This window comes from Centruroides vittatus, unplaced genomic scaffold, assembly GCF_030686945.1.
Source record: "Centruroides vittatus isolate TY-2023 unplaced genomic scaffold, ASM3068694v2 contig_549, whole genome shotgun sequence".
NCBI classification, from domain to species: Eukaryota; Metazoa; Arthropoda; class Arachnida; order Scorpiones; family Buthidae; genus Centruroides; species Centruroides vittatus.
In genome coordinates, this window is record NW_027122325.1 from 5,070,914 (window position 1) to 5,094,024 (window position 23,111).

Consider the following 23,111-nt stretch of genomic DNA (forward strand, 5'->3'; position numbering starts at 1 on the left):
TTAGGTCTCTTAACATTGACAAAAATTTAACGCAAAGCAACATGCAACAGAGAAAAATTTTAACATGGGATATATTAATATACTATTATTGGGATATACTAATATACTAATTACATGGGATATACTAATATACTATATTAATAATGTATTTTTTCATACATAATCGGTTATCCGAAAAATCAATTTTCCAAACAACCCCAGTCCCCAATTGATTTGGATAATCAATGCTCTACTGTAATTGCTTGATCACAGAATTGCATAAATGCTACAGAAATACTTTGTACATTAATTATTATCATTGTTCATCAAAGTTATCTTCAAAATGTTATTAAAAACAAAACAATATATCCATGTGTTACATTTATTGCATACATTTTTTTTTGTTTTTGTTTTTATTTTAGTAAATACTTATATTGTATTTATTTGCATTTATTAATACAGGGTGGGCCAAAAGTCACTTTGCCATTTAAAAATGAAATAACTTTTTTACTTTTAATTATTTTATAAGTTTTTTTTTAACATTATAATGTACACATCTTGGAGATTTTTTTGACCTAAACGTGAAAGATAACATCTTTTAAATGACCCCCATTTTCCTCTTCACAAAGGTGAGCTCTTTCAAGCAGTTAGGGTTTGTTGGTTTTTAAAAGCTGGTTTTTTAAAGAAATTTATATAATTTGAAAACTGGGTTTTCCCAACGGGAAAAAACCGGTTTTTGAGCCTAGAATTAAAGCATAAAAATTAATTAATTATTTGGTTAAAAACATCAACATTTCGTCTCTGGCATAAAACAAGAATATTATTAAATACAGTAGACCCTCCCTATAACACAGTAGATACATTCTGTGTTATATGAATTTCATGTTGTATGAGTCACTTAGATTTTACAAATACACGAGCTGTTCACAGCCTGGTAGCACACAGCCTGGTAGCGCATAGCCTGGTAGCAACAGCACTTGTGCAGTTTAGGAGGTACGGCTGTTTGAAAGGTTTTCTTCCATAAAATTAATTGATTCTAGACTAATTTGACTCAAACATTTCCAAAACACATATAATTTTTTGGGAATAATCCATATAAACTATGCTATAAACAAAAAATTGTAGGAATACTTACCGAGTGCGCACCGTTTGAAGACACCATTGCTTAAGCTTGTTTTCGTCACAGAGCAGCTCATTGAACAGCGGATGCATGTTTCCTGATAAGTTATTCTTTCTGCAAAAAATTCACTGAACTTTGGAGACATCATTAATAGAAATATAATTTTTGTGGCCATTGAATATTAAATGTTTTTTAGTAGGTCCAGTGCTTGTTTAAACTCAACGGTTTGTGCAACTATTAGTCCAGATTTGACCACTCCTGTCAAGACACGAGTTGGCCAAGACAATCTGTCTCATTCTTTTACCATGTTATACGAACACTGTTGCAATTTTTCTTCCGTGTTATATGAATCCATCTTATATGAACCCGTGTTATAGGGGGGTCTACTGTACTAAGTTTCATAAAACTAATTACAAAATTAAAAACAAAAAATTTCCTATGCCTAAACAGTGTTCAATTCACCCTACAATAGTGAGAAATTTTGCAACAATGGAAAAACGATAGAAAGATTTGTACACTTAAAAAAAATGTGATGTTTTAGCTTTGAATGACATCGGTGTGTCTCGTACATGGAATGAAGCAGAGTATTGTAAAATTGTAGAGCTCCTTAAAGTTTTACAACCAATATGTTTAGCATCTGATGCCTTAGGACGACAAGATTTGCATCTTGTCCTGTTTATTAACAAGTGAAGGCATATTTGAATTTCTGTTATGTGAATTGAAAAATTTGAAAATGTTCCAGGTTGTTACATGCTGTAGAGGTACAAATTTAAGAGAGAAGACAAATGCGATTAGTAACACTTCTCCTTTTTTTTACAAAATCCACAGAACGTTTGGACAAAGTTGTCTAGCATATTTTCCTACTAGCTGCAAAATCTGATATCATTAAATTATATTATCAAGATTATATCCAAATTATTCTATAGAAGATGACTGCGATTATGGAAAAGTGGTGAAGAAGAAAATCAACTCATAGCTTTAAAAAATGCTATAGAAAAATCAATACATAAATATCTTCAAGAACCTGAAGAAGTGACTTTGTCCAGTCCTAAGGCACTAAAAAAGGAGTTTTTAGTATTAGAGGGTACAAACAGAAGAACAAAAAATTTAGATTTATTATTTAATGCTTTAAAGATGATTAAATCCAGCTCAATAGCAAGTGAGAGAGGTTTTTCTGTTTCTGGCAATTTTGTGTTCAAAATAAGGACATGGTTGAGCAATAGATCTATAGACGTTCTTTGCTTTCTAAAATCATATTTTCTTAGGAAAAATAAGAAATCAAATAATATTTTGTAGGCATTCATTAATATTCATTTTTCTTTATGGTTTTCTTTGGAGTAAATTTTATAGTTTAATGTGATAATCTAGTGTTTTCTTTTGTTTTGTTTTGTGTCGTGTAGATGTTGGTTGATTTTATTTTGTTATATTTTTGAAATTTTATAAATATTAGATAAATTAAAAAGTTTTAAAGTAAATTGTAAATATTCGTTATCTCCGTTTTTTGGGGGGAGTGAAAATTCAGAAACCGGTTTCATAGAAAAGTTGAGATTCAAAAACTGGTCTTTTTAAAAATTGGTTTTTGTATAAACCCTACAAGCAGTTATATAACTGTTTGAAAGTGACTTTGTTTATCATTCAAATTTCCTGACAAACATTTTCTTTCAGCTCAGCAAGAGTTTGGGGCTTATTAATAAACACTCGCTGTTTCAAATATTCCCATAAAAAGAAATCTGAGCAGAAATCACAATGTATGCTCTCTGAGTAAGAACAATGGAGCACTAATATTCAAAGTAAAACTCAATAAGTTTTACACGTTGTTCTGTCGTTAATTTACCCATCATTTATTTGCAAATTCAGTATTTTAAAAATCTGAAAAAAAATAAAATATAATAACAGCAAAAAAGTTATTTAACTTTTAAATGGTAAAGTGACTTTTGGCCTACCGTTGTAATGACCTGGGAAATTTGAAATTACACTAGTTAAACTTAGTGCCAAATTAGTGAATGCTGGACTAGGGTTTTATTTTGATTGTAAAAAATACATTAATAAGCTACATTTAATCAAAATCAAATATTTATAATTTGAGTAGTTTTTATATAGTTATGCATCAATTTCATAATTAGTTATATTTTTAATTAATTAGTCTGCTTAAAAAATATTTATCATATTTGATAAATATTTTTTAAGCAGACCCCTGAGAAATCAACCCCTGAAAATCAGCAACTCTAATTTCTGTACATACAGTAGAGCATCGATTATCTGAAACAATTCGAGACTGGGGTTTTTCGGATAACTGATCATGTACAAAAAATATATTAACCTATTCCATTGAACATGAAATTTTTCTCTGTTGTTTGTCACTTCACATTGAATTTTTGTTGATGTTAAGCTTAACGAAAATTTTTTTAAAATAATGTATCATGGCTAATGTATCAGTAAAAATTATTTCTTTATTTTGCACAAACAAAATAAATACATTGAAAAATATAAAAACAAAAAAAATTTATATTTTGGAAAATAATCTAGTATCAAAAACGTTTGATTTAGCACGACACGTCCTGACACACAGTTCTCAGAAAAAACACCACACAAAACAAGCAAAGCTTACCACTCACGATGGGGAAAAAAAGCCTTTTTCAAATACTGGTGCATCCTTAAGCACCCTCTAATGGTCGTGCCAGTGCTGCCAGCTAAAACACGCACACCAACAAAAATAATATTTAAGTAGCCCAAAATATAGCCAAATATTTCAGTGCCACAGCACTAGTGGAAATTTGAATTTGCCAACTGGAACGCTTTCAGTTAATCGATGTTTTTGTTGATCAGTATTTGGATAATCAATGCTCTACTGTAACTCAAAAATTTTAAAACATCACATTTTTTGCACTTTTTGATTGCTTATATTTTGGCAATCTCTTTATAGAAAAGTCTGAAATTTTGCACACTACTTAAGAAAATAATTATCTTTTGAATGTATTTGGGGGTGGAGAAATCAACATCTGAAAATTAGCAACTCTAATTTCTGTACATATAGTAGTCAGTGACATTTTTCTTAAACAAAGAGTATTTCATAAAGATAATATTTTGAAATTATATTATTGTGCATGAAATGCAGTCGTAGAATTACTGTCTTTATAATTCTAATACTTGAACTTGGGTTTTGTATATAAAGACTGTTTTAGTCTTTATATACAAAACCCAAATTCAAGTATATTTAAATGTAATTTTTATCAAAACTGACAAAATTTCATAGTTTTGAAATTCAAATAATTTTTTTTACAATAATAAAGTTATAAGTAACTTTCAGTTTTCAGTTTATATATTGGTAACATATACAAGGCTCATTCAATACAAAACAAGAAAAGTGTCATTAAAAGTTAGGAGGATGAGCAATATCATATTAATTTTGACACAAGAACCTTCCAAGTAAGAGAGAACTGTAACTGTGACTGGCAACATTGTTGATGTGCAAGGATATAAAAAAACAATGGACTGATAAAATGACGACATCTTTCCAGCAGTGCATGAAGGAAGTGCAATGTAGTTTTATCTGATTTTTGACAAAAAAAAAAAAAAAACAATCAACATCCATTGGCACATGCAGGTACAATAAGGAGATGACTACATGAATAGAGTTGACTCTAATCATGTAGTCATCTCCTTGAACTTATACAGTTGTGTTGACTCACATAACTGTATGAGTAGACTTATAAGGTTCCAAAAAACAACCACAGTTCTGTAAAGATTGTTTATGGCTACAACTGCAGTAAATGCCATTCCACAGAACTGTGGCTGCAATGCATGTAGTCATCTCCTTATTCTAATGTGCAAGTGCCAATGGATGCCAACTAGTTTTTTTTGTCAAAAATCAGACAACACTTAACCACATTTGCTTCATTCACTGCTGGAGAGAGACTGTTGTTTTATTTGTTTGTTATCTTATGTTCTCTTGCATACAGTATTGTCAGTCACAGTTACTGTTGCCTTTGACTTTGAAGTTTCATGTGTCAAAATTACTATGCTAGTGTTTGTCCTTCCAACTTTTAATGCCACTTTTCTGGTTTTTTATTGAATGTGTCTTATATTTTATGAAAAGTTATAATGATAAATTCTGAACATTGGTTAATATCTTAAATTTCATTTTATACTGTACATTTATTTAATATTTATTTATTTATTTTTAATTTTTATAATAGAATAGGAAAAATGACGAGACTTCGTACGAAAAAATGTTGAAATTAAGAAGAGATTTAAGTCGAACAGTGTAAGTAACTTAGGTTTCTGAATAATTTTAATGTTTTTAAAATGTTTATTAAAATAATACTTTCTTAAATATTTTTGGTGCGGTTTTCAGACTAAATCATATTTTATTCAGCGTGTGTAATTTTTGTTATAATTTACATTTCACAGAGTTGAAACTTGAAATATACAAAGTTCATATGAATAAACTTAATATTAAAGATAATTAATGCTGTATAAGTGTAACATCTGTTTTTACCTTGTTGTTATCCATTTATAGAATCCATACAGATGCACATTGAGATGATGTATTTGATGAAGAGATGATGTGCTGTACATTGAGAAATTTTAAAATTTATTTTAGTTATCTGTTCAATATAATATGAAATTTCTCTTTTGTAAAAAGTCATTTCTGAAAATTTGATTTTTGATTAGCTGATGCAAAATTCTAGATGGAAATTCCAAGCTGGCATATGAAGACATTATTATATCTGTTAAAGTTAGGACATAAATCAGATTTCTTTTTTTACTTTATAATAAAATAATATCAAAGTTAACTTAAATTATATTAAAAATATATAAACTTTGATAAAATTCATAGTTATCCTTTTTTTTTCCCCCTTATTTTTCATCTGAGGTGAATGTTAAAATAACAATAAACTGATTTTAAAAGACTGACTTTCAAACTGACTTTCAAATGATTACTTTATGTTATTTTCTTTACTTTTCTCATAAATGCATTTCAATCTTCTGATCCTTGTCAGTATTTTATTGCACTTCATAGAACCTAGTTTTGCCTACAAGCAGTAAATACTGTCATAAAAATCAAAAAATACAAATGTACATAATTTTTTTAAAAACTTACAAATGCTGCTTTACAAAATTTCTTCACAACAATTAAGTTTTTTTGTCTGTACCATCTACAATCATATACCATTATGGTGATGTTTATACTCATATTTAAATTTAGTAAATTTACATTTTTATCTTTTAATTTTTTCGTAATAACAAAATGTTTTCTCCCCCCTTTTTTTTTATTTCTCTCAAAGGATATTATTGTAATATCTGGATCTATATATATATATATATATATATATATACACATTTACATTTCTGTTGATGTTCTATCTAGGGATGGCAATCCAGCAGTGTTTTCAATCCTGCTGGATTTTTGCTGGACCAACATCATTCCAGCTGGATCCAGCGCAGGTGTATTTTTGGTGCAATAAAGTGTTATCTCTCTATTTATCCAGCAATTTATGGTTTTTTTTAAAAAGAAATAAAACATTTTTTAAAAAATACTTAAGAAACTTTTATAATTTAAATTGGTCAGTATAAATCAGTAAAACTTCTTACACATTTAGGTAGTAAACTTAACTTTGGTTCGGTTTAACACTTGAGATAGAGATAATTAACTTTAAATGTTTAGTTAGATTATAATTATAATGTAATCTTTAAGTTAAATAATAGCAAAGGTAATTCTACTAATTAATTTATATTAATATATTATAATAATGTAAGGACGGATAATCAGTGGCTAAGTGGCTATCAGTCTTACCAGTTTTCTTATATGGGCTCTACATATCAGTCTGTAGTTATTTATAACTAATTTAGTTATTTTTGTTAGTAAAGTAGTCAGTAAGTAATTAGTAGTAGTCTAGTAGTTAGTTATTATTATCACAATCATGAATCACATACATTCATATCATCATATATCTAAGATACTAATATTCATTAATTTAATTAACTATTTAACTGACTAAGTAGTCTCAGTTTCTCACTAATTTTCACAATAAAATTGCCTTGCCTAGCCCACTAACCACTTATAGAATAAAAGTTAAAAACTCTAACTTAATAGAATTAGAGTAGAAGTTATAAAATATTAGTTTTGTCTTGAATAAAGTATTTTAAAGGATTAAATAAAATTAAATCAATCACTTCTGTTATTTTTTTGACTTTTCTGGAAGTAGGATCTCAAGAAACAAATGGTATTGATGGTGTTGTCTCCCAACCTACTTCTTAATGAACTGCATATATATCCTGCTGCGGAGAAGGCCCTTTCTGCCTCTACATTAGTTGATTCCAGGGTCATGAAATAATCATAAATCGTTCCGTCACGTGATTCATTGACATCAACCGATCGTAAATTAGAATTATGCATCAGGACTAGGAGAGGAGTTACTTATTTTATTTAGTGCGAAGACACTTTATTTAGCAAGAGCACGAAGTCAACTGGCAATTAGATCAGCAGAGGCAAAAGGGCGGGAGGTGCGGTGTAGAGAGGGGGTGTAACACGTGTCACACTGAACGGCAACGTCCCTTTCGTTGCCGAGCGATAGCGCATGTAGCAAAATGGCAACGGGACAACGTAGACTTTTGCGGCATTATTTAGAAAGTTAATTGAGTATTTGCAGATCCACAGTGCTAGATCCAACACCTGGTGCTGGATCCAGCAGGCCAAAGAATGCGCTGGATCCAGCTGGATTGCTGAATGAGAGATCCAGCAATTGCAATTCCTAGTTCTATTTAAAGTGACCAATGGTGTTATAGTCTTAATGCTGTTAAATGTTCTTTTACTGTAGTCTTAAGTTGTCTACCTTTTTCTCCTATATCAATTCCTATATTATTATTAAGATTACACTTTAATTCATACATTACACCTGCTGAATTTGTTTTTTTTTTTTTTTTTTTTTTTTTTTTTACCTGTAAATTTTAGTTTGTTGGTTAATATTAGTTTGTTGTGATGACATTAAAGACAAAAAACAATGAAAACAAAGCTTTTACTATGTTTCATTGTTTTATAAGTACTAATTGATGTCTTTTTGGAAGAAGTGAGAAGGACAAGCATTTATCATGTCATAACAAGAATGGAATTGAGGGTTACAAGCTTCAAACTAGGTATTCAGGGACATTAAAGACAAAAAACAATGAAAACAAAGCTTTTACATTGTTTCATAGGTACTACAGTAGAACCTCGATTATCCGGACTAATTGGGGATAAAGGTAGCTCGGATAAGGAAAAATCCAGATATTCGAAAAAATAATAATTGACAGTGAAAGACGTGTACAGTACGTACATACAGTATAAATAATTTTTATTTGTCTAGATTTACATATAGCTTCAATATTAAATTATTTTTTATTAAGAAATTCAATTATCGATTTTTGTTTAAAGCTAGCTGTCTTTTTGAAGCTGCTAAATCGCAAATACTTATAAGACATATAAGTTGTCCTGAGTTACACTCTTCTTGGCTCTCAAACCACTTCATGGCGACATCTAAACACTGGGCAAGGTACATTTTGCCAGGCCCTCTGGTGGCGCAAGAAGACAGATTTTATAAAATAAAAAGCAGTTGAAACTGTTAAATTTTTATTCACGAAAATGCAAACTATTTATCGTTTTATGACAAGTAAAATTTTTTCGTCGCGTTCACGGCTTTTAAGTAATGGATAAACCTTTGAGGTGCGAGGCCATAGGCAGTGGCCCACGTTACCCATGCCTTACGCCACCCTTGGCCGTAGAAATGATGTAATTTGAATATAGATTATTTATAAATATGTATGTCAAGTTATATTTTTATTATGATGCAAATGTATTAAAAAATCTACTACCACTGTGCCGGGTGAGACGTTGGAACAAAAAAAGTTGTGTTCCATCACGTACGTAAACAGAGTAGCAATTCGCCAAGTGCAAATCAGCAAATTCGTAAAATTTTTGTTTATTTTGAACAATCCAGATAATCGAGGTTCTACTGTAATTGCTGTCTTACTTGTTAAAATTTTTATTTTTTGTTCTTCAAACATTTTTATAATGTATGGAAATTTATAAAATTTATCTTTATTCAATTTTTTTTTCTTACATAATAGATATCTATTTTTTCCCTATGCCATTTTTTGAGGATAATCATTAAGTAAATATTTCTTATAACTATGTTTAACATTTTTTTTTTTTTTCTGTCTTGGTTCAAAGATGTATGACAATAAATTTTCTTTAGTTTTGTTAAAGTTATTTTTTTAATATAATTAAGATAATGTGAATAATAATTTATATCTTTTCCTATATTACATTCTTTTTTTATATGCTTTAAATATTAAATTATTATTTTGTCTTCTTATGTTAATATCCAAATAATTTATTGATTTATTAATTTTTTTTCAGTTCAAATTTAATATGACTAGTTATTTTATTTGTTTTTCTGCTAATATTTCTATGTCTTTAATTACTTCATTATCATATAATATTAATATATCATGTACTGTACATAATGGGAATAATGAATAATGCCTGTAATTTTATTTATTTCTTTATCAATTGGTTTCATAACTATTTCAGCTGGCTTTGGACAAATTACTCTGCCCATGTTAATTCTGTATGTCTGAATATAGAATTTCCCTTTGTTATCTTGGAAGTAGTTGCTATCAAATACAAATTTGACTAATTCCATTTCCCATTCTTTTTTTTAATGTTTCATAAATCATTTCTCTTGTTATTCATGGATACATAGAACTAATATCTAATCCTATAAGTTCCAATTTTTTTGTTATTAATATCTTACTTAATTTATTAATTAACATGTCTGTATTTTGTATACTATATTCTAAATATTCTAGTCTATTTAGTACATTAATTTTTAAATATTTTCCTAGATTATATAAACAACTGAATTTACTATCCATTGAAGGCTGCACTTTATCTCCTATTTTGTGTTTCACTTAATTTTAAAATTGATATTCTAATATTAATGTCCAAAATCTTACTTTTCTCATTTTCTCATATAATCTCCTTTTTATAAAGTTCTGTAATCTTCATTTTCAGCTTCTTTTTAATATTTTTTGTTGGCTTCTTTTTTATCTCTCTCTAGTTTCCAGTTTCCAGTTTCTATAACTTATTTCTTCTGTTTTAACCGCTTATTAGCAACCAACACTAATTGTTTTGTTTTATCTGTTTGAATTATCAATAAGTCATTATCTGTTAATGTTAATGTTAAGGTGTGTCCAAAGTGAAGAGAGACAATCAAATCTCATCTTAGAACTTTAAAACATCTGCAAGTGCATTCTTGTTTTGATATGTATATGTATACATGAGAAAAAGTCTTGTTGTGCAGAAGGTGTTGCAAGCTTTATCTCTATGAAAATGTTCAGAACTGAAAAGGCAAGTCTAGCAAACTGCATAATTTCATATTACAAATCTTACGTAAAGCAATGGTTCATCACTTTTTGGAAGAAGTGAGAAGGACAAGCATTTATCATGTCATTGAATGTTATAACAAGAATGGAATTGAGGGTTACAAGCTTCAAACTAGGTATTCAGGGACATTAAAGACAAAAAACTATGAAAACAAAGCTTTTACTTTGTTTCATTGTTTCATAAGTACCCGTCAATGTTCGTAAGAGCTGCGGTCCAGAAATTGAAAATCCCGAGGTCTACGATATCCTATATTAAAACAAAGAAGTAGGGGATCAAGACACAGAATACTTGGGTACATGCTGTAAAATATGTACCCAAGTATTCTGGCAATCAAGAAATTCAAGAGAAGTCAGAATGTCACAGAGTGTACAAAAAATCTTCGGAGAAAATCCTCATTATTGATGATGAAATGTATGTTTCCAGATGTACCAAGCAAGAAGTATTATTATACAGATGACCTGAATGAAATGGTCAAATCTCAAGCAAAATTCTACAAACAGTACCTCATTTGGCAAGCAATGGACCGATTTTGCAATGTATCTAAACCCTACATTTCTGAAGGCACTATTACAAGTGATATTTATTTATAAGCCTTCCTTGAATGCATTCTTTTATCTTTCATAGATCAACATTACAAGAGGGATGATGTTTTCTTCTGGTCAGACATGGAAACAGCCCATTATGCAAGAAAAGGCACCAATATCTTAAAAGAAGAAAACATTGATTATGTACAGAAGATGAAAAATACTCCAAACATCCTGCAAACAAGAGGTATTGAAAGATTTTGGGCATTCTGCAAAAGAGAATATGGAAAACAAAAGTTGCAACTAAAAAATTTGAGAGGATTTCTACAAATTTGACACAAAATATCAGCAATAAGGTGTCAAAGGAATCCAGAAAAGCTGTGATGGACAAAGCTGCAAGAAAATTTTGAGAAATAGCATATAAGGGTGTTAAATGCAATTACAGTGGTGCCTTGTATAACGTACGCCTCGAATAACGGACGCTGCGAACAACAGACTTTCTGTTTGATCATTACGTGACTCAAGCAATGGAGTGGCTGCAAACAACGGACTTTCCGGCATAATTGATGATTGCTCTGTGGATGTGGTGCGTTCTTTAATAGCGGTTGCTCTGTGTTTCCGCTACTACGGGAGTGTGCTGCTGTTTGTAGGCATTTAGGAATGATGGTGAAGAAGAAAGATGGCAGCGCCCGCACTATCAATAGTATCGTGATGGAGGAATCTATAATTCTAAAATATGAGCTTTTAAAGGCAAAAGAAGGGTCCCAATTGTAAAATTTAACCATAAAATGGATTATTTGTTGAAAGAGCATTCAAAATAGCCACGAAAAAAATTAGAATGCCGGCTACCATTCGAAAAAAATTCGTAAAGACACTTACATCACCGTGTGCACTAATTCACGCTTTCACAATTTCTAAATTTTCATTTATAAAACCAAATAATGGACCCAGAAACAAAACTATCTGAGCCATGGAGGACGCCATGTTGCTTTCCATTGTAAACTTCTGCTACAAGCGGCCGTTTTTGCCATTTGACAGCGCGCACTCCCACCAGAATTTAGGAATGCATTCTGCAGGAATTTTTAAACGGATGTCACTCGCACAGAGTTACACGGAGGAATAAAAGAACGTACCCCATGTTCATTTTTGTAATGATGCAGTATGGTTAATTTATGCTACGGAACGAATTAGATGTTTTAACATGTATTTCTATGGGAAAATGCATTTTGTGTAACGGACATTTCACTTAACAGACGTGCACCTGAAACGGATTAAGTACGTTATATGAGGCACCACTGTAATTGAATTTCTAAAGAAAATATAACTTGTATGTTCCATAAAAGTGATAATTTTGTCATAACAACATTTTATTTGAAATCTACAGCACTTTGAATTTTTCTCTCCCTTCATTTTGGACATGCCTTATTAACTATTTTTTCATCTAAATAATCATATTTTTTATTTTTATATTGTATATACATCTCACCTTTTAATCATTGTTTTAACCTACTTAAAACAATTTAATAAATAAAAATATTAAAAACTTATCTTGATTTATGCCTTTAATATCTTGAAATAATTTTTTTCTGTTACTACTTCCATTGCCAGTTTATTTATTGGATTACAAAAATTTTGTCCTTTTTATTTTCTTTACCTGTAATGGAATATTTATTTCATTTTATTTAAGATTATATTATTTTCTTGTGTATCTTTCTTTTTTTTTTTTGAAGGATATTCAAATAATCTTTTCAACTTTTGTTTTTTTATTTATTTTGTATGTGTTTTGTTTTATTCTTCTATCTGAAAATTATTTATTTTTAAATTGAATTTTTTAAACTTCATTCTTATTAATTTTATTTTCTTAAGTTTATATCTAATAACTGATTTTATTATACCTTTTTCAATGTTTTTTGACATCATGACTTTGCATTACCTTTTTAATACTTTTTGACAGTTTCAATGTTTGAGGCATATACTCTTCTCTTAAAAATCCTTTAAAATACCACATATCCATTCTTGACATCCTTAAGTGTCCTATGAATTTAATATAATTTAAATAAATACCGAACTTTGGTAAATATAAAAAGATGATGATAATTTTTCTTAATCTTTTTTAACAGATTAAAGTTAATGTTCATAACTAAATATATTAAATGTATTAAAAAAAATACAGGAGCAAATACATGTCCTGTTTTAGTGAACAAATCCTTTGATTTTAGATCCAATATTTTTCATGGGATAGTCTCAAAATCAGAATTTTGATTTTTTATTATATTTCAGTAGTAGTAATACATATTCAATTTATAATTTATCAACATTTATTTTAAAAAATATTTTTATCTGTCACATTATTAAAATTATACATTTTTGTTTTTTAATTTTATCATCATACAGAGTAATGTATTATTTTTATTCAAAAATAATACATTACTCTATGTTAATACTTATTAAATAGATCATTAAATTTATGTTTTAGAAATTATAATTATAAATATAATCAGCATTTACACTTTGCTATTATTTATTGTTTACTTGATTAATTTGCTAATGAAGTATATATATGTAACCACAGTATGATAATATTAGTATATGAGGTATATTCTAAAAAAGGACCAAGTGGTTATAAAAACTGACTGGCGATAGAGGTTTGATCATGCTTTCACAGTAGCATCAACTAGTACTCTAGGATTTTAGTGGCTATACTTTTACCCAGTCTGCTGTTGGTTGTTTTTCTATTACGGTGCATAACGATGGCTGTGAAAATCAACATTCCACCAGTTGTGAAGTATGATCTGTGATTCAATTTCTGCAAGTTAAAGGTCATTCTTCTTCTGAAATTCAATTCACTGAATTGTGTGAAATTTGTAAGCCTACAGATTTCTGTAGGTGAAGGAAAAAGTAAGAAAGTGGTATTGTAAGTTTAAGAAAGGTTATATAAATGTTCGCAATGAAAAGTAGAGTGGTTGGCATAGTGTTCTGACTGATAACCTTGTTGAGTGTGTGAATGCCAAAGTATGAGAAAATTGGCACTTCACAATTAGTGCTTTTGCCATAGACTTTCCACATGTGTCACAGATGAGATTGTTATTGAAACTTTAGGCTGTCTCAAACTCTGTGCAGGATGGGTACCAAACATGTTGGCACACACAAAAACCACAGAATAACATCTACCTGTGCAGTTTTGGACTTCTACCAGAGAGAGAGTTATTTTTTCCAATATTGTGACTGGTAATGAAATATGGATTCCTTACACCAGTGTTAAGTCCAAAACAGTAATCCATGTAGTGGCATCATAATTCACCAAAGGCAAAAAGTTTCATCAAAGTCAGTCTGCTCAAAAGATTATGGCAACTGTTTTCTGGGACCAAAAAGGCATGCTTTTGGTAGATTTTATGAAACCAAGAAGAACAAATCACAGTGAAGATGTCTTATGAAATGCTTTCTAAACTGAGATGAGCCTTTCAGAACCAGCATCATGGAATTCTGACATCAGGAATTGTCGTGTGTGCGCGCAATGTGCACTCGCACACACACACACATACTGCTGCCTCCACTGTTCATATTCTTCAATGATTCAAATGGGAACTGTTTGAACATACACCCTTATAGTCCTGACCTTGTACACAGTGACTATCACCTCTTGCTGCATTTAAAAAGTGGTTTGCATCTCAATGATTTAAAGAAATTGCAGTGTTAGATTGGTTAAACTTGCAGGTGGCAGAATTTTACACAGGGCATAAACTTGTTTCATAATATCAAAGTGTGTGGGAAAAAATGGTGACTAGATATAAAAATGAAGGTATTGCATATGTTTTCAAATTAAAATGGCAGATGGTATATTTTACAATTTAAAATATGGAAGAAACTAAGTCATCTTTTTTCTTCTACCTTGTCCAATCACCAAGAATAAAAGTTTTTCTTTGCAGAGACAACTTAGTTTTTTTCATATTATAAATTGTGAAATATATCTTCTGCCATTTTAATTTGAAATTATATATATATATTTATTTACTTATTTTAAAATGTTATGGCTTATCATCAGGATATTTTTTAAACTGTTATATGTACTTTTGTAGAGGTGTAGCCTCTGTAAAAAGATCATCTCTGCAAAGAAAAACTCTTTTATTATGGGTGATTGGACAAGGTGGAAGAATGAAGATGACTTATGCAATTCAAAATACGGAAAAAACTGTGTGTTTGCAAAAAATTTATTATTGGTTACAAAGAAATTTTTCCCCCTCATATACAAAAATATGTTAACATTATTATATGTATCTTGTTTTATGACATTATTCTTAAGAATGTTTGAAAACAAAATAATAGAAAAATGAAAATGCTTGTTAATTGATGAGAAAACATTTCAAGCAGAGAAACTATAGTCTGATTATACATTTACAAAGTAGTGGGAACAAGTATATAACAAATGCAAAAATTTTTACTAGAAAAATTATATTAGGCATATTAACAATTAGGAATAGTAACAATTTAACACGTTTTGTTTAGCTTATTTTTAACATCATATTCTAAGTTTTCAATTCTTAAATGATAATAGCAAAAAATTATGTAAACTAAAACTTCTGTTTAAGAATTTGTGCTTTAACATGTTTGCTGCCAGTTGATGCAAATTGCATCAACTGGCAGCAAACATGTTATTTAAAGCATTAATGCTATGATGACATTTTCTATTCCATAAAAGTAATGTGTAATTAATATTTTTATGTAAACAAGATTTTTATTTAATTTAAATATAACTAACAATATATAATAATAACTAATCTAATATTTAAATAGAAAATGTTCCTATTTTTGAAAATATTAATTTTTCAAAAAAATATTTTATTTTAATAAATTTTTAAAATATATTTAGAACATTGCTTGAAATGGTTAAAAGGAGAGAGAAGACGAAAAGAGAGCAACTGCATTTAACTATAGAAATTTTTGAGAAAAGGTAAGTCCAGTTTTAAATAAATATATATTTATGCATTATATTTGCATGTATAAATTTATGAAAAAAAGCATGTTTATGTTCCATTGCATCTTAAAATGGATAATTCTGTTAAGTACTGAATTTGCATAAGATTTTGTTGTAAATTCTTCCATTATTATTGGTATAATGAATTGTGGATGTATAGCTATTTACTCACAATTTATCTATCGGAAACAAAAAACTGTTCTTTTTAGTAGAAAAATCCATCTTCTACAAAACAAAAAAGCAAAACAAGTTCAATCAAAAGTTAAAATTACACATTTCTTTTGTTTTTATTTAACTCAATAAATAATATGTTTTTAAGACATTTTTTTTTGTAGTATGTCTCAAAGTGGTCAAAGACAAACTATAAATCAGCAATATTATAACAGTCTTACAGTGATTGCATTATTTCTGCTTGAATAACAAAAAGAAAATGTGTATGTCATGAAAACGTTCTTAAACATTCAGTATTTTCTGTTTGAGATTTTGTGAAACATTTTGGTATAATGTTCCATGTTCATCAGCTTCCTGTAATTTGTTCAAAGTTGAAAACTTTCCTGAAAAACCATATTTACTGAAAAAATTACTCATCATACAACAACACAAACTATCAGAAATTTTAAAAGAAGCCTATCAAAAACACTTTCAGAAGTTACAGAAACATTGAAATACATGTACACCATATATAGATAGCATACAAGGGCTGTTCAAAAAGTATCGGACCTTTATTTTTCCCGCGTAAATCAATGACATGCAGGAGGCCTCCTTCGATGGAGATGTGGAGGGGACAGTCATGCACAGTCCTGAATTTTTTCCCACCCGCAGGAAGCGTCAGTCGCTGGCAGTCGGCTTATGAATGAGGACATGTAGTGAGCACTCGTCAGATTCCATTTTGACAGCATCAGTTGACAGCGAACCATCTGAACGTGGTTTGCTGTCAACTGATGTGTTCCTGTCTCGTTTGCAAGTTCTCTGACTGTGATATGATGGTCCACCATGACCAAAGTCCGCACTTGCTCAATGACAGTCTCATTTCAGCTTGTTGAGGGTCTGCCTGAACGCGGTTCGCTGTCCACTGATGTGTGGCCATCTTTGAAGCAGTTGTACCATTCCTTTATCTGTGTGTTGCTCATGGCATCGTCCCCCGAAAGCCTGTTAAATCTTGTGAATGGTTTCTGCTTGGGTATCGCCAAGCTTTTGCAAAATTTGATGCAATATCGCTACTCATGTTGTTCAGTCATTTTCCAACTTAATGGAATCCGACGAGTGCTCACTACATGTCCTCATTCATAAGCCGACTGCCAGCGACTGACGTTTCCTGCGGGCGGGAAAAAATTCAGGACTGCGCATGACTGTCCCCTCCACATCTCCACTGAAGGAGGCTTCCTGTGCATCATTGGTTTATGTGGGAAAAATAAAGGTCCGATACTTTTTGAACACCCCTCATATATAATGTCAAAGACTGTTTTGAAGGGATTTCATTTAAATAGCCATTAAGTTTTGTTTGCTGAATATTATTGTAGTTCCATTTTCAAGCTTTTTGATCATATTTCAAGTGTAATGCTTTCAATCTCATAATATTTTTTTAATTCAATAATCATGCAGTATGTTTAATATCCTGGATAAAATTCATGTGCTAACTGCCCTTGCAACATTGCATCTATTGAAATTACAATAAAAGTAGTAATAATATTGCCATATTAATTGACTAATTCAAATGTATGACACAATGGTTTTCATTAACCAAATTTTTTCCATGAACATTTTTATTATGATTAATAATAAACAAATGAAGTAAGATACATTTACAAAAAATATTTTTGAAAAGAGATCAGATTCTAATTGAAGTTACAAATGTATAAGTATTAACAGATTAATATTTATCTGACAAAATGTCTCATATTTGTACAAATTAATATTAAATAATTTAAAATTGAAAATGCATATATAGTAGAGCATCGATTATCTGAATATTGATCAACCGAAACATTTGTTAACCAAAAGCGTTCCAGTCGGAAAATTTAAATTTCCACTAGTGCTGTGGCATTGAAATATTTGGTTATGTCTTGGGCTACTCCAATATTATTTTTGTTGGTGTGCATGTTTTAGCTGGCAGCACTGGTGCAATCATGAGAGGGTACTTAAGGATGAACTAGGATTTGAACAAATTTCAACACGGGATAGGTTAATATATATTTTCATACATAATTGGTTATCCAAGAAATTGATTATCCGAACAACCCCAGTCCCAAATTGTTTCGGATAATCGATGCTCTGCTGTATTTTATTTTAGTCTGGTTTCATACAAATAATAATGTGTTTGAACTTGTCATCAAATGAGGCAGAAAGACATTAAGTCAGTGGTTCTCAAGTATTCATATATTTGAGAGTATTAGTATCAATATATATTCAAAAATTGATGAGAAATTCCATGTTTACTATTCTCTCAGAACAATGAAGCAATAAACTAATAAACTTCATTTTATTGAATAAAATCATAAACATAGGATTGTCTACAAATAAAGTAATATTCTACACAAAATTACCTTCTTCTCAATAACTGGATCAAATTACTAAGCACAGTGAGGATATTCTAAATTGGAATCTTTTTATTCCAATTTAGAATACCCTTGTTGTCCTGATTTAGATCTTGTTTAAGATTGAAAACATTTGTAAATTTTTACATTAAAATTTGGTTACTGGATGTTAAAGGTTTTGTTGATTATGCTTAGTAACATGCTGTAGTACATAAAATATAAACGTAAAATAAAAACTTGAAAATTTATTTTGGTTGAATACTTGGAACAAGTTTTCATAATACTGGTTGAGAACCACTGCCTTAAAGTCATAATATGAATTTAATATGACTCCATTCAGAAAAAACCACCTTAAGTTGCTGAGAAAAAATTTTAATAAATAACGTAGCAAACGTTTTCAGCCAAACCTGTTGGCCATCATCAGGCTAAACATATTCGAATGCAAACAAAATGGAACAAAACTTTAAATACAAATAAAATAACGGATGAAATATACATATAATAATGTAAAAAAAAATAATAATAATAATAATAAATGACAAAGAAATATGTATAGGTTAAATAAATAAGTATTAAGCCATTACATAATAATAAATTACATGAAATTCTAATAAATGCAAGATATGCATTTATTAATAAATTGTATGAAATTCTAATAAATGCAAGATATGCAATGATGATAAAATCAAGGTATTAAATTAAGAGCTTTCAAATCTTTTAATTAAATACTTCCAGGCTGAAGGCAACCCTTCAGCATCCCTGGCATTAATGCAGGTATTATGCAATCTGCTCTTAAATATTTCAATTTTCTCGGCGCTTAATGCTAAAGTCGGTGAATGTACAGGTTTAATAATGCCTGCTTTGCCCCATTTGACTACTGAGCCTTCAACTTGCACCATCTGAGATAGAATTGTGGCGTTAGATCTTTTGCTGATGTTGTACTTGTGTTCCCTTAATCTAATCCCTAAGTTTCTATTAGTGACCCCAATGTAGTTTTTATTAATGCCTAGTTCTTGGTTTTCATAGGGAATTTTGTACACTCCAGCCATTCTTTCTTTATCAATGTTGTCTTTGTCATTTCTTAATAATTTGTACAGGTTGGGAGCTCTCTTGAAAATTAATTTGGAATTTTTGCGGGCTGAGATTTCCTTCATGATAGCTTCTTTCTTTCTGTCGTACGTGAACTTTGTGAATTTGCTGAAATCCCCTCTATGAGCTTTTGTTTTGTTAACCTTGTAGTTTTTGATTAGTGCTGTTATCATATCCGCCCTGTACCCTAGGGTTCTAGCAATATGTGATATTCTGTAGATTTCTTTTTGTCTATCAACCACACTACTGCAATAGAGAAAAGCCCTGTGAATGAGGGCACGGAAAGCAGCCATTTTGTATTGGTAAGGATCATCAGAACGCGATGGAATGTACGGAGGGCTATGCGTCGGTTTTACATACACTTTAGTGACGAAATATCCTTCTTTGAATTCAATGTCAATGTCTAAAAAATGTATCCATGAGGAACACGTCTGTTCAATCTTTAGCATGAGGCCATCATCGTTGTTGTTGATCTTATTAATAAATTCCTCGACCTTTTGGTCATTCTTCCATATTACCAGGACATCGTCCACGTATCTTTTAAAATATACCATGTCATTCATGATGCCACAAAGAACACTTTTTTTCTAACCTTCTCAATACAAGTTCACACAACAATCCTGACATAAGACTTCCCATTGGGACTTCTCTTTTTTGTTTGTATTGACGGCCATTAAAGGCAAAAAAAGATTCATAGCAGATAAGGTTAGCTAGTTCTATCAAATCACTACTGTAATTTGCCAAATCTGGGCTCTTGCTATGCATGAAATCTAAAAGCGCTACCTTGCATGACTCAATTTATATAGAGGGGTATAAGCTCTCATAGTCCATTAAAGTTCCAACCTCATCCTCCATTAAAATTAGATCATGTATCTCATTAACCACATCCCTGGGATCCTGTGCCACATATATGTTATTTTCGAGTTGAGAGGTGAGAAACTTATGTAACCTCTTTTCAAGAAAAAAGGTTGGTCCTCTGCATCTTTCAACTATGGGTCTTACTTCCTTGCCCCCTTTATGGGTTTTGGCAAACGCAAATAATCTCGGCATACCTGGCCTAGGATTTCAACAATTTTTGAGGAAAGGTAATAAATTAGTGAGTTTAGCTTTTTCAAGCTTCTTAACTCTTCTGTCAATGCTATCGATAATCTTTTCGTCAACACGCTCGCATTCGGTTTTCTTAATATATTCTTCCAAAGCATTATTATACATTTCTCTTTTCATGATGACTAATGTTTTGCTCTTGTCTGCTCTAGTAGTGACCAAATCATTTTTTTAAGCCAACATTTAGTAAGTTTGACGTATTTACTGGCATCACATCCTTTTTTCCAAGCCATCTGGTTTTTAATGACAGTTTTCCATCGGAGGTATTCTTTTTCTAAAGAATCTAGCCCAGATATTCCTCTTTCTATTTCTTGAATTGACGTTTCCCAAGAGTTTGAATTTTCAGGGACAAAGTTTGGTCCCCATTTCAGAAATTCCATGATCTTAATCGGGACTTCTACCTGGTCCCATAATATGAATGTCGAAGGATTACTCTTAGCTACTCTTGATGCTTGTTTTTTAAGGATCCATTTCATTTTCTTAATGTACTTATTCTTTAAATTCATATGTACCGTATCTGTTAACTTAACTATGCCTTGGTTAATTTCTACCAACATTTCAGGATCTTCATTGTATATAATATCCTCTAGAGTGATGAGCTCATGCAAGATACCATACTTTTTATTCCTAGCAATTCTAATGGATTTACGAAGGCACATTAGACAAAACTTGAATTTCAATGAAGCACATTCCTTAGGGATGCTGATTCTAAATATCGACATCGGAAATACCCTGCTTTTCAAACATTCTTTCAAAAAAGCAAATTTGCATTCTGCCTTGACAAGTTTTAACGCAATCTTCCTATATTTCTTGTAATATTCCACCGGTGCCGCCATATTAATATTGAAGTGAACTCACTCAGCAATATGTAAATCAGAAAAAACCAAACACCTTTTTTTTACGTTATTATATTATGTATATTTCATCCGTTATTTTATTTGTATTTAAATTTTTGTTCCATTTTGTTTGCATTCGAATATGTTTAGCCTGATGATGGCCAACAGGTTTGGCTGAAAACATTTGCTACGTTATTTATTAAAATTTTTTCTCAGCAACTTAAGGTGTTTGGTTTTTTCTGATTTACATATTGCTGAGTGAGTTCACTTCAATATGACTCCATTCAGTCATAATTTCTTGTATGTTAAATAATAATTGAAATAAACTCATTATTAGTATTGATGTTTATATAATGGAAATACTTGTTTAGGTATCAAGCTGGAGATTTTAGTGGGCAAATTCTCTCTGAAGTATCAACTATAAAACACACTAAGCCAGCCTATGTTCCTGTAAATAATAATCAAGGAGTTATGAAACAAGAAACACGGGTATCTAAACATAAAGTATGAAATATATTGATTATTACAATGTTTTTGTATGTGAAATATATTAAATTAATTTTTTCAACTAGGATGAAGGAACACAGAGGAAGAAAAGAGAATATACAAAAAGAAAGCATAAACAAGATTCTACATCACTTAGACAACAACAATCAGTGTCACGTACTGAAGTAGATTCTGGATATCCTGATATTAGTTCTGAAGATGAAAGACTTTCATTAGTAAATATGTTTAGCAATCTCAGTGTAAAATTTAAATTTAGTTTCATTTGGTCTAAGTTGATGTTTTTATATTATATAATTCATAACATTTCTTAAAAGATATTCTCAATTTTTGATTTTAAATTTGGACCAAATTAACGAATAGTCCGTTTATTATTCTAATTCAAACAAAATTGAAGTTTCAACTTCTTTAAGTACAATAAATTATTATATCATAAAAGTTTATATTGTATCTATCAAGAACTAAATTATCATGTTAAATGCCATAATATTTAAAATAAGATTTTCTCAGATTACATCTTTTTTAATATATGCAATATTCTTTAATAGCATAGTAAAGAATTATTAAAATTTTGTTTAGAAACATTATTTTTAAACCAGATTTGTTCTGATCAGAAAATCCTTTTAATTTATTTAACATTGACTTGCATTATTATATTATACACACTCAATTCTATTTTTACATGATAGATATGTTCTTAAAATCTGAAAAAAATGATACTGAGTGTGTGGAAAAATGGGACATTGGTTTAAGACTTTGGTTGGTTAAAAACTAGTAAAAATAATATGATAAATAATTAATATAATAGGAAGTGTTTAAACAAAATAGTTCAGTTTAACTTAATAATGAGGTTGAGGCCGATGTTTTAAACACGAAAACGTGTATGTTGGACGTTCAGCACTGCTTTCCTGTAAGCCTAGAAGTTTGACAATGGCGTTTGGAATGTTGAGCATGATTCCACCGACTATCCAAACGTCATTGTCAAACTTCCAGGCTTACAGGAAAGTGGCACTGAATGTCCA

At 30.2% G+C, this 23,111-nt stretch overlaps 1 protein-coding gene across 1 annotated transcript in view; it reads left to right on the forward strand.

Moving 5' to 3' along the window:
• The window catches only part of E(Pc) (Enhancer of Polycomb), a 126,233-nt gene that overhangs the window by 72,865 nt on the left and 30,257 nt on the right, over positions 1-23,111 (forward strand). The window contains exons 6-9 of the mRNA XM_067274531.1: positions 5,296-5,363; positions 15,918-15,998; positions 21,957-22,089; positions 22,158-22,307. Of these exons, the coding sequence (XP_067130632.1) occupies positions 5,296-5,363; positions 15,918-15,998; positions 21,957-22,089; positions 22,158-22,307 (432 nt within the window). The remainder of the gene's footprint in view (positions 1-5,295; positions 5,364-15,917; positions 15,999-21,956; positions 22,090-22,157; positions 22,308-23,111) is intronic.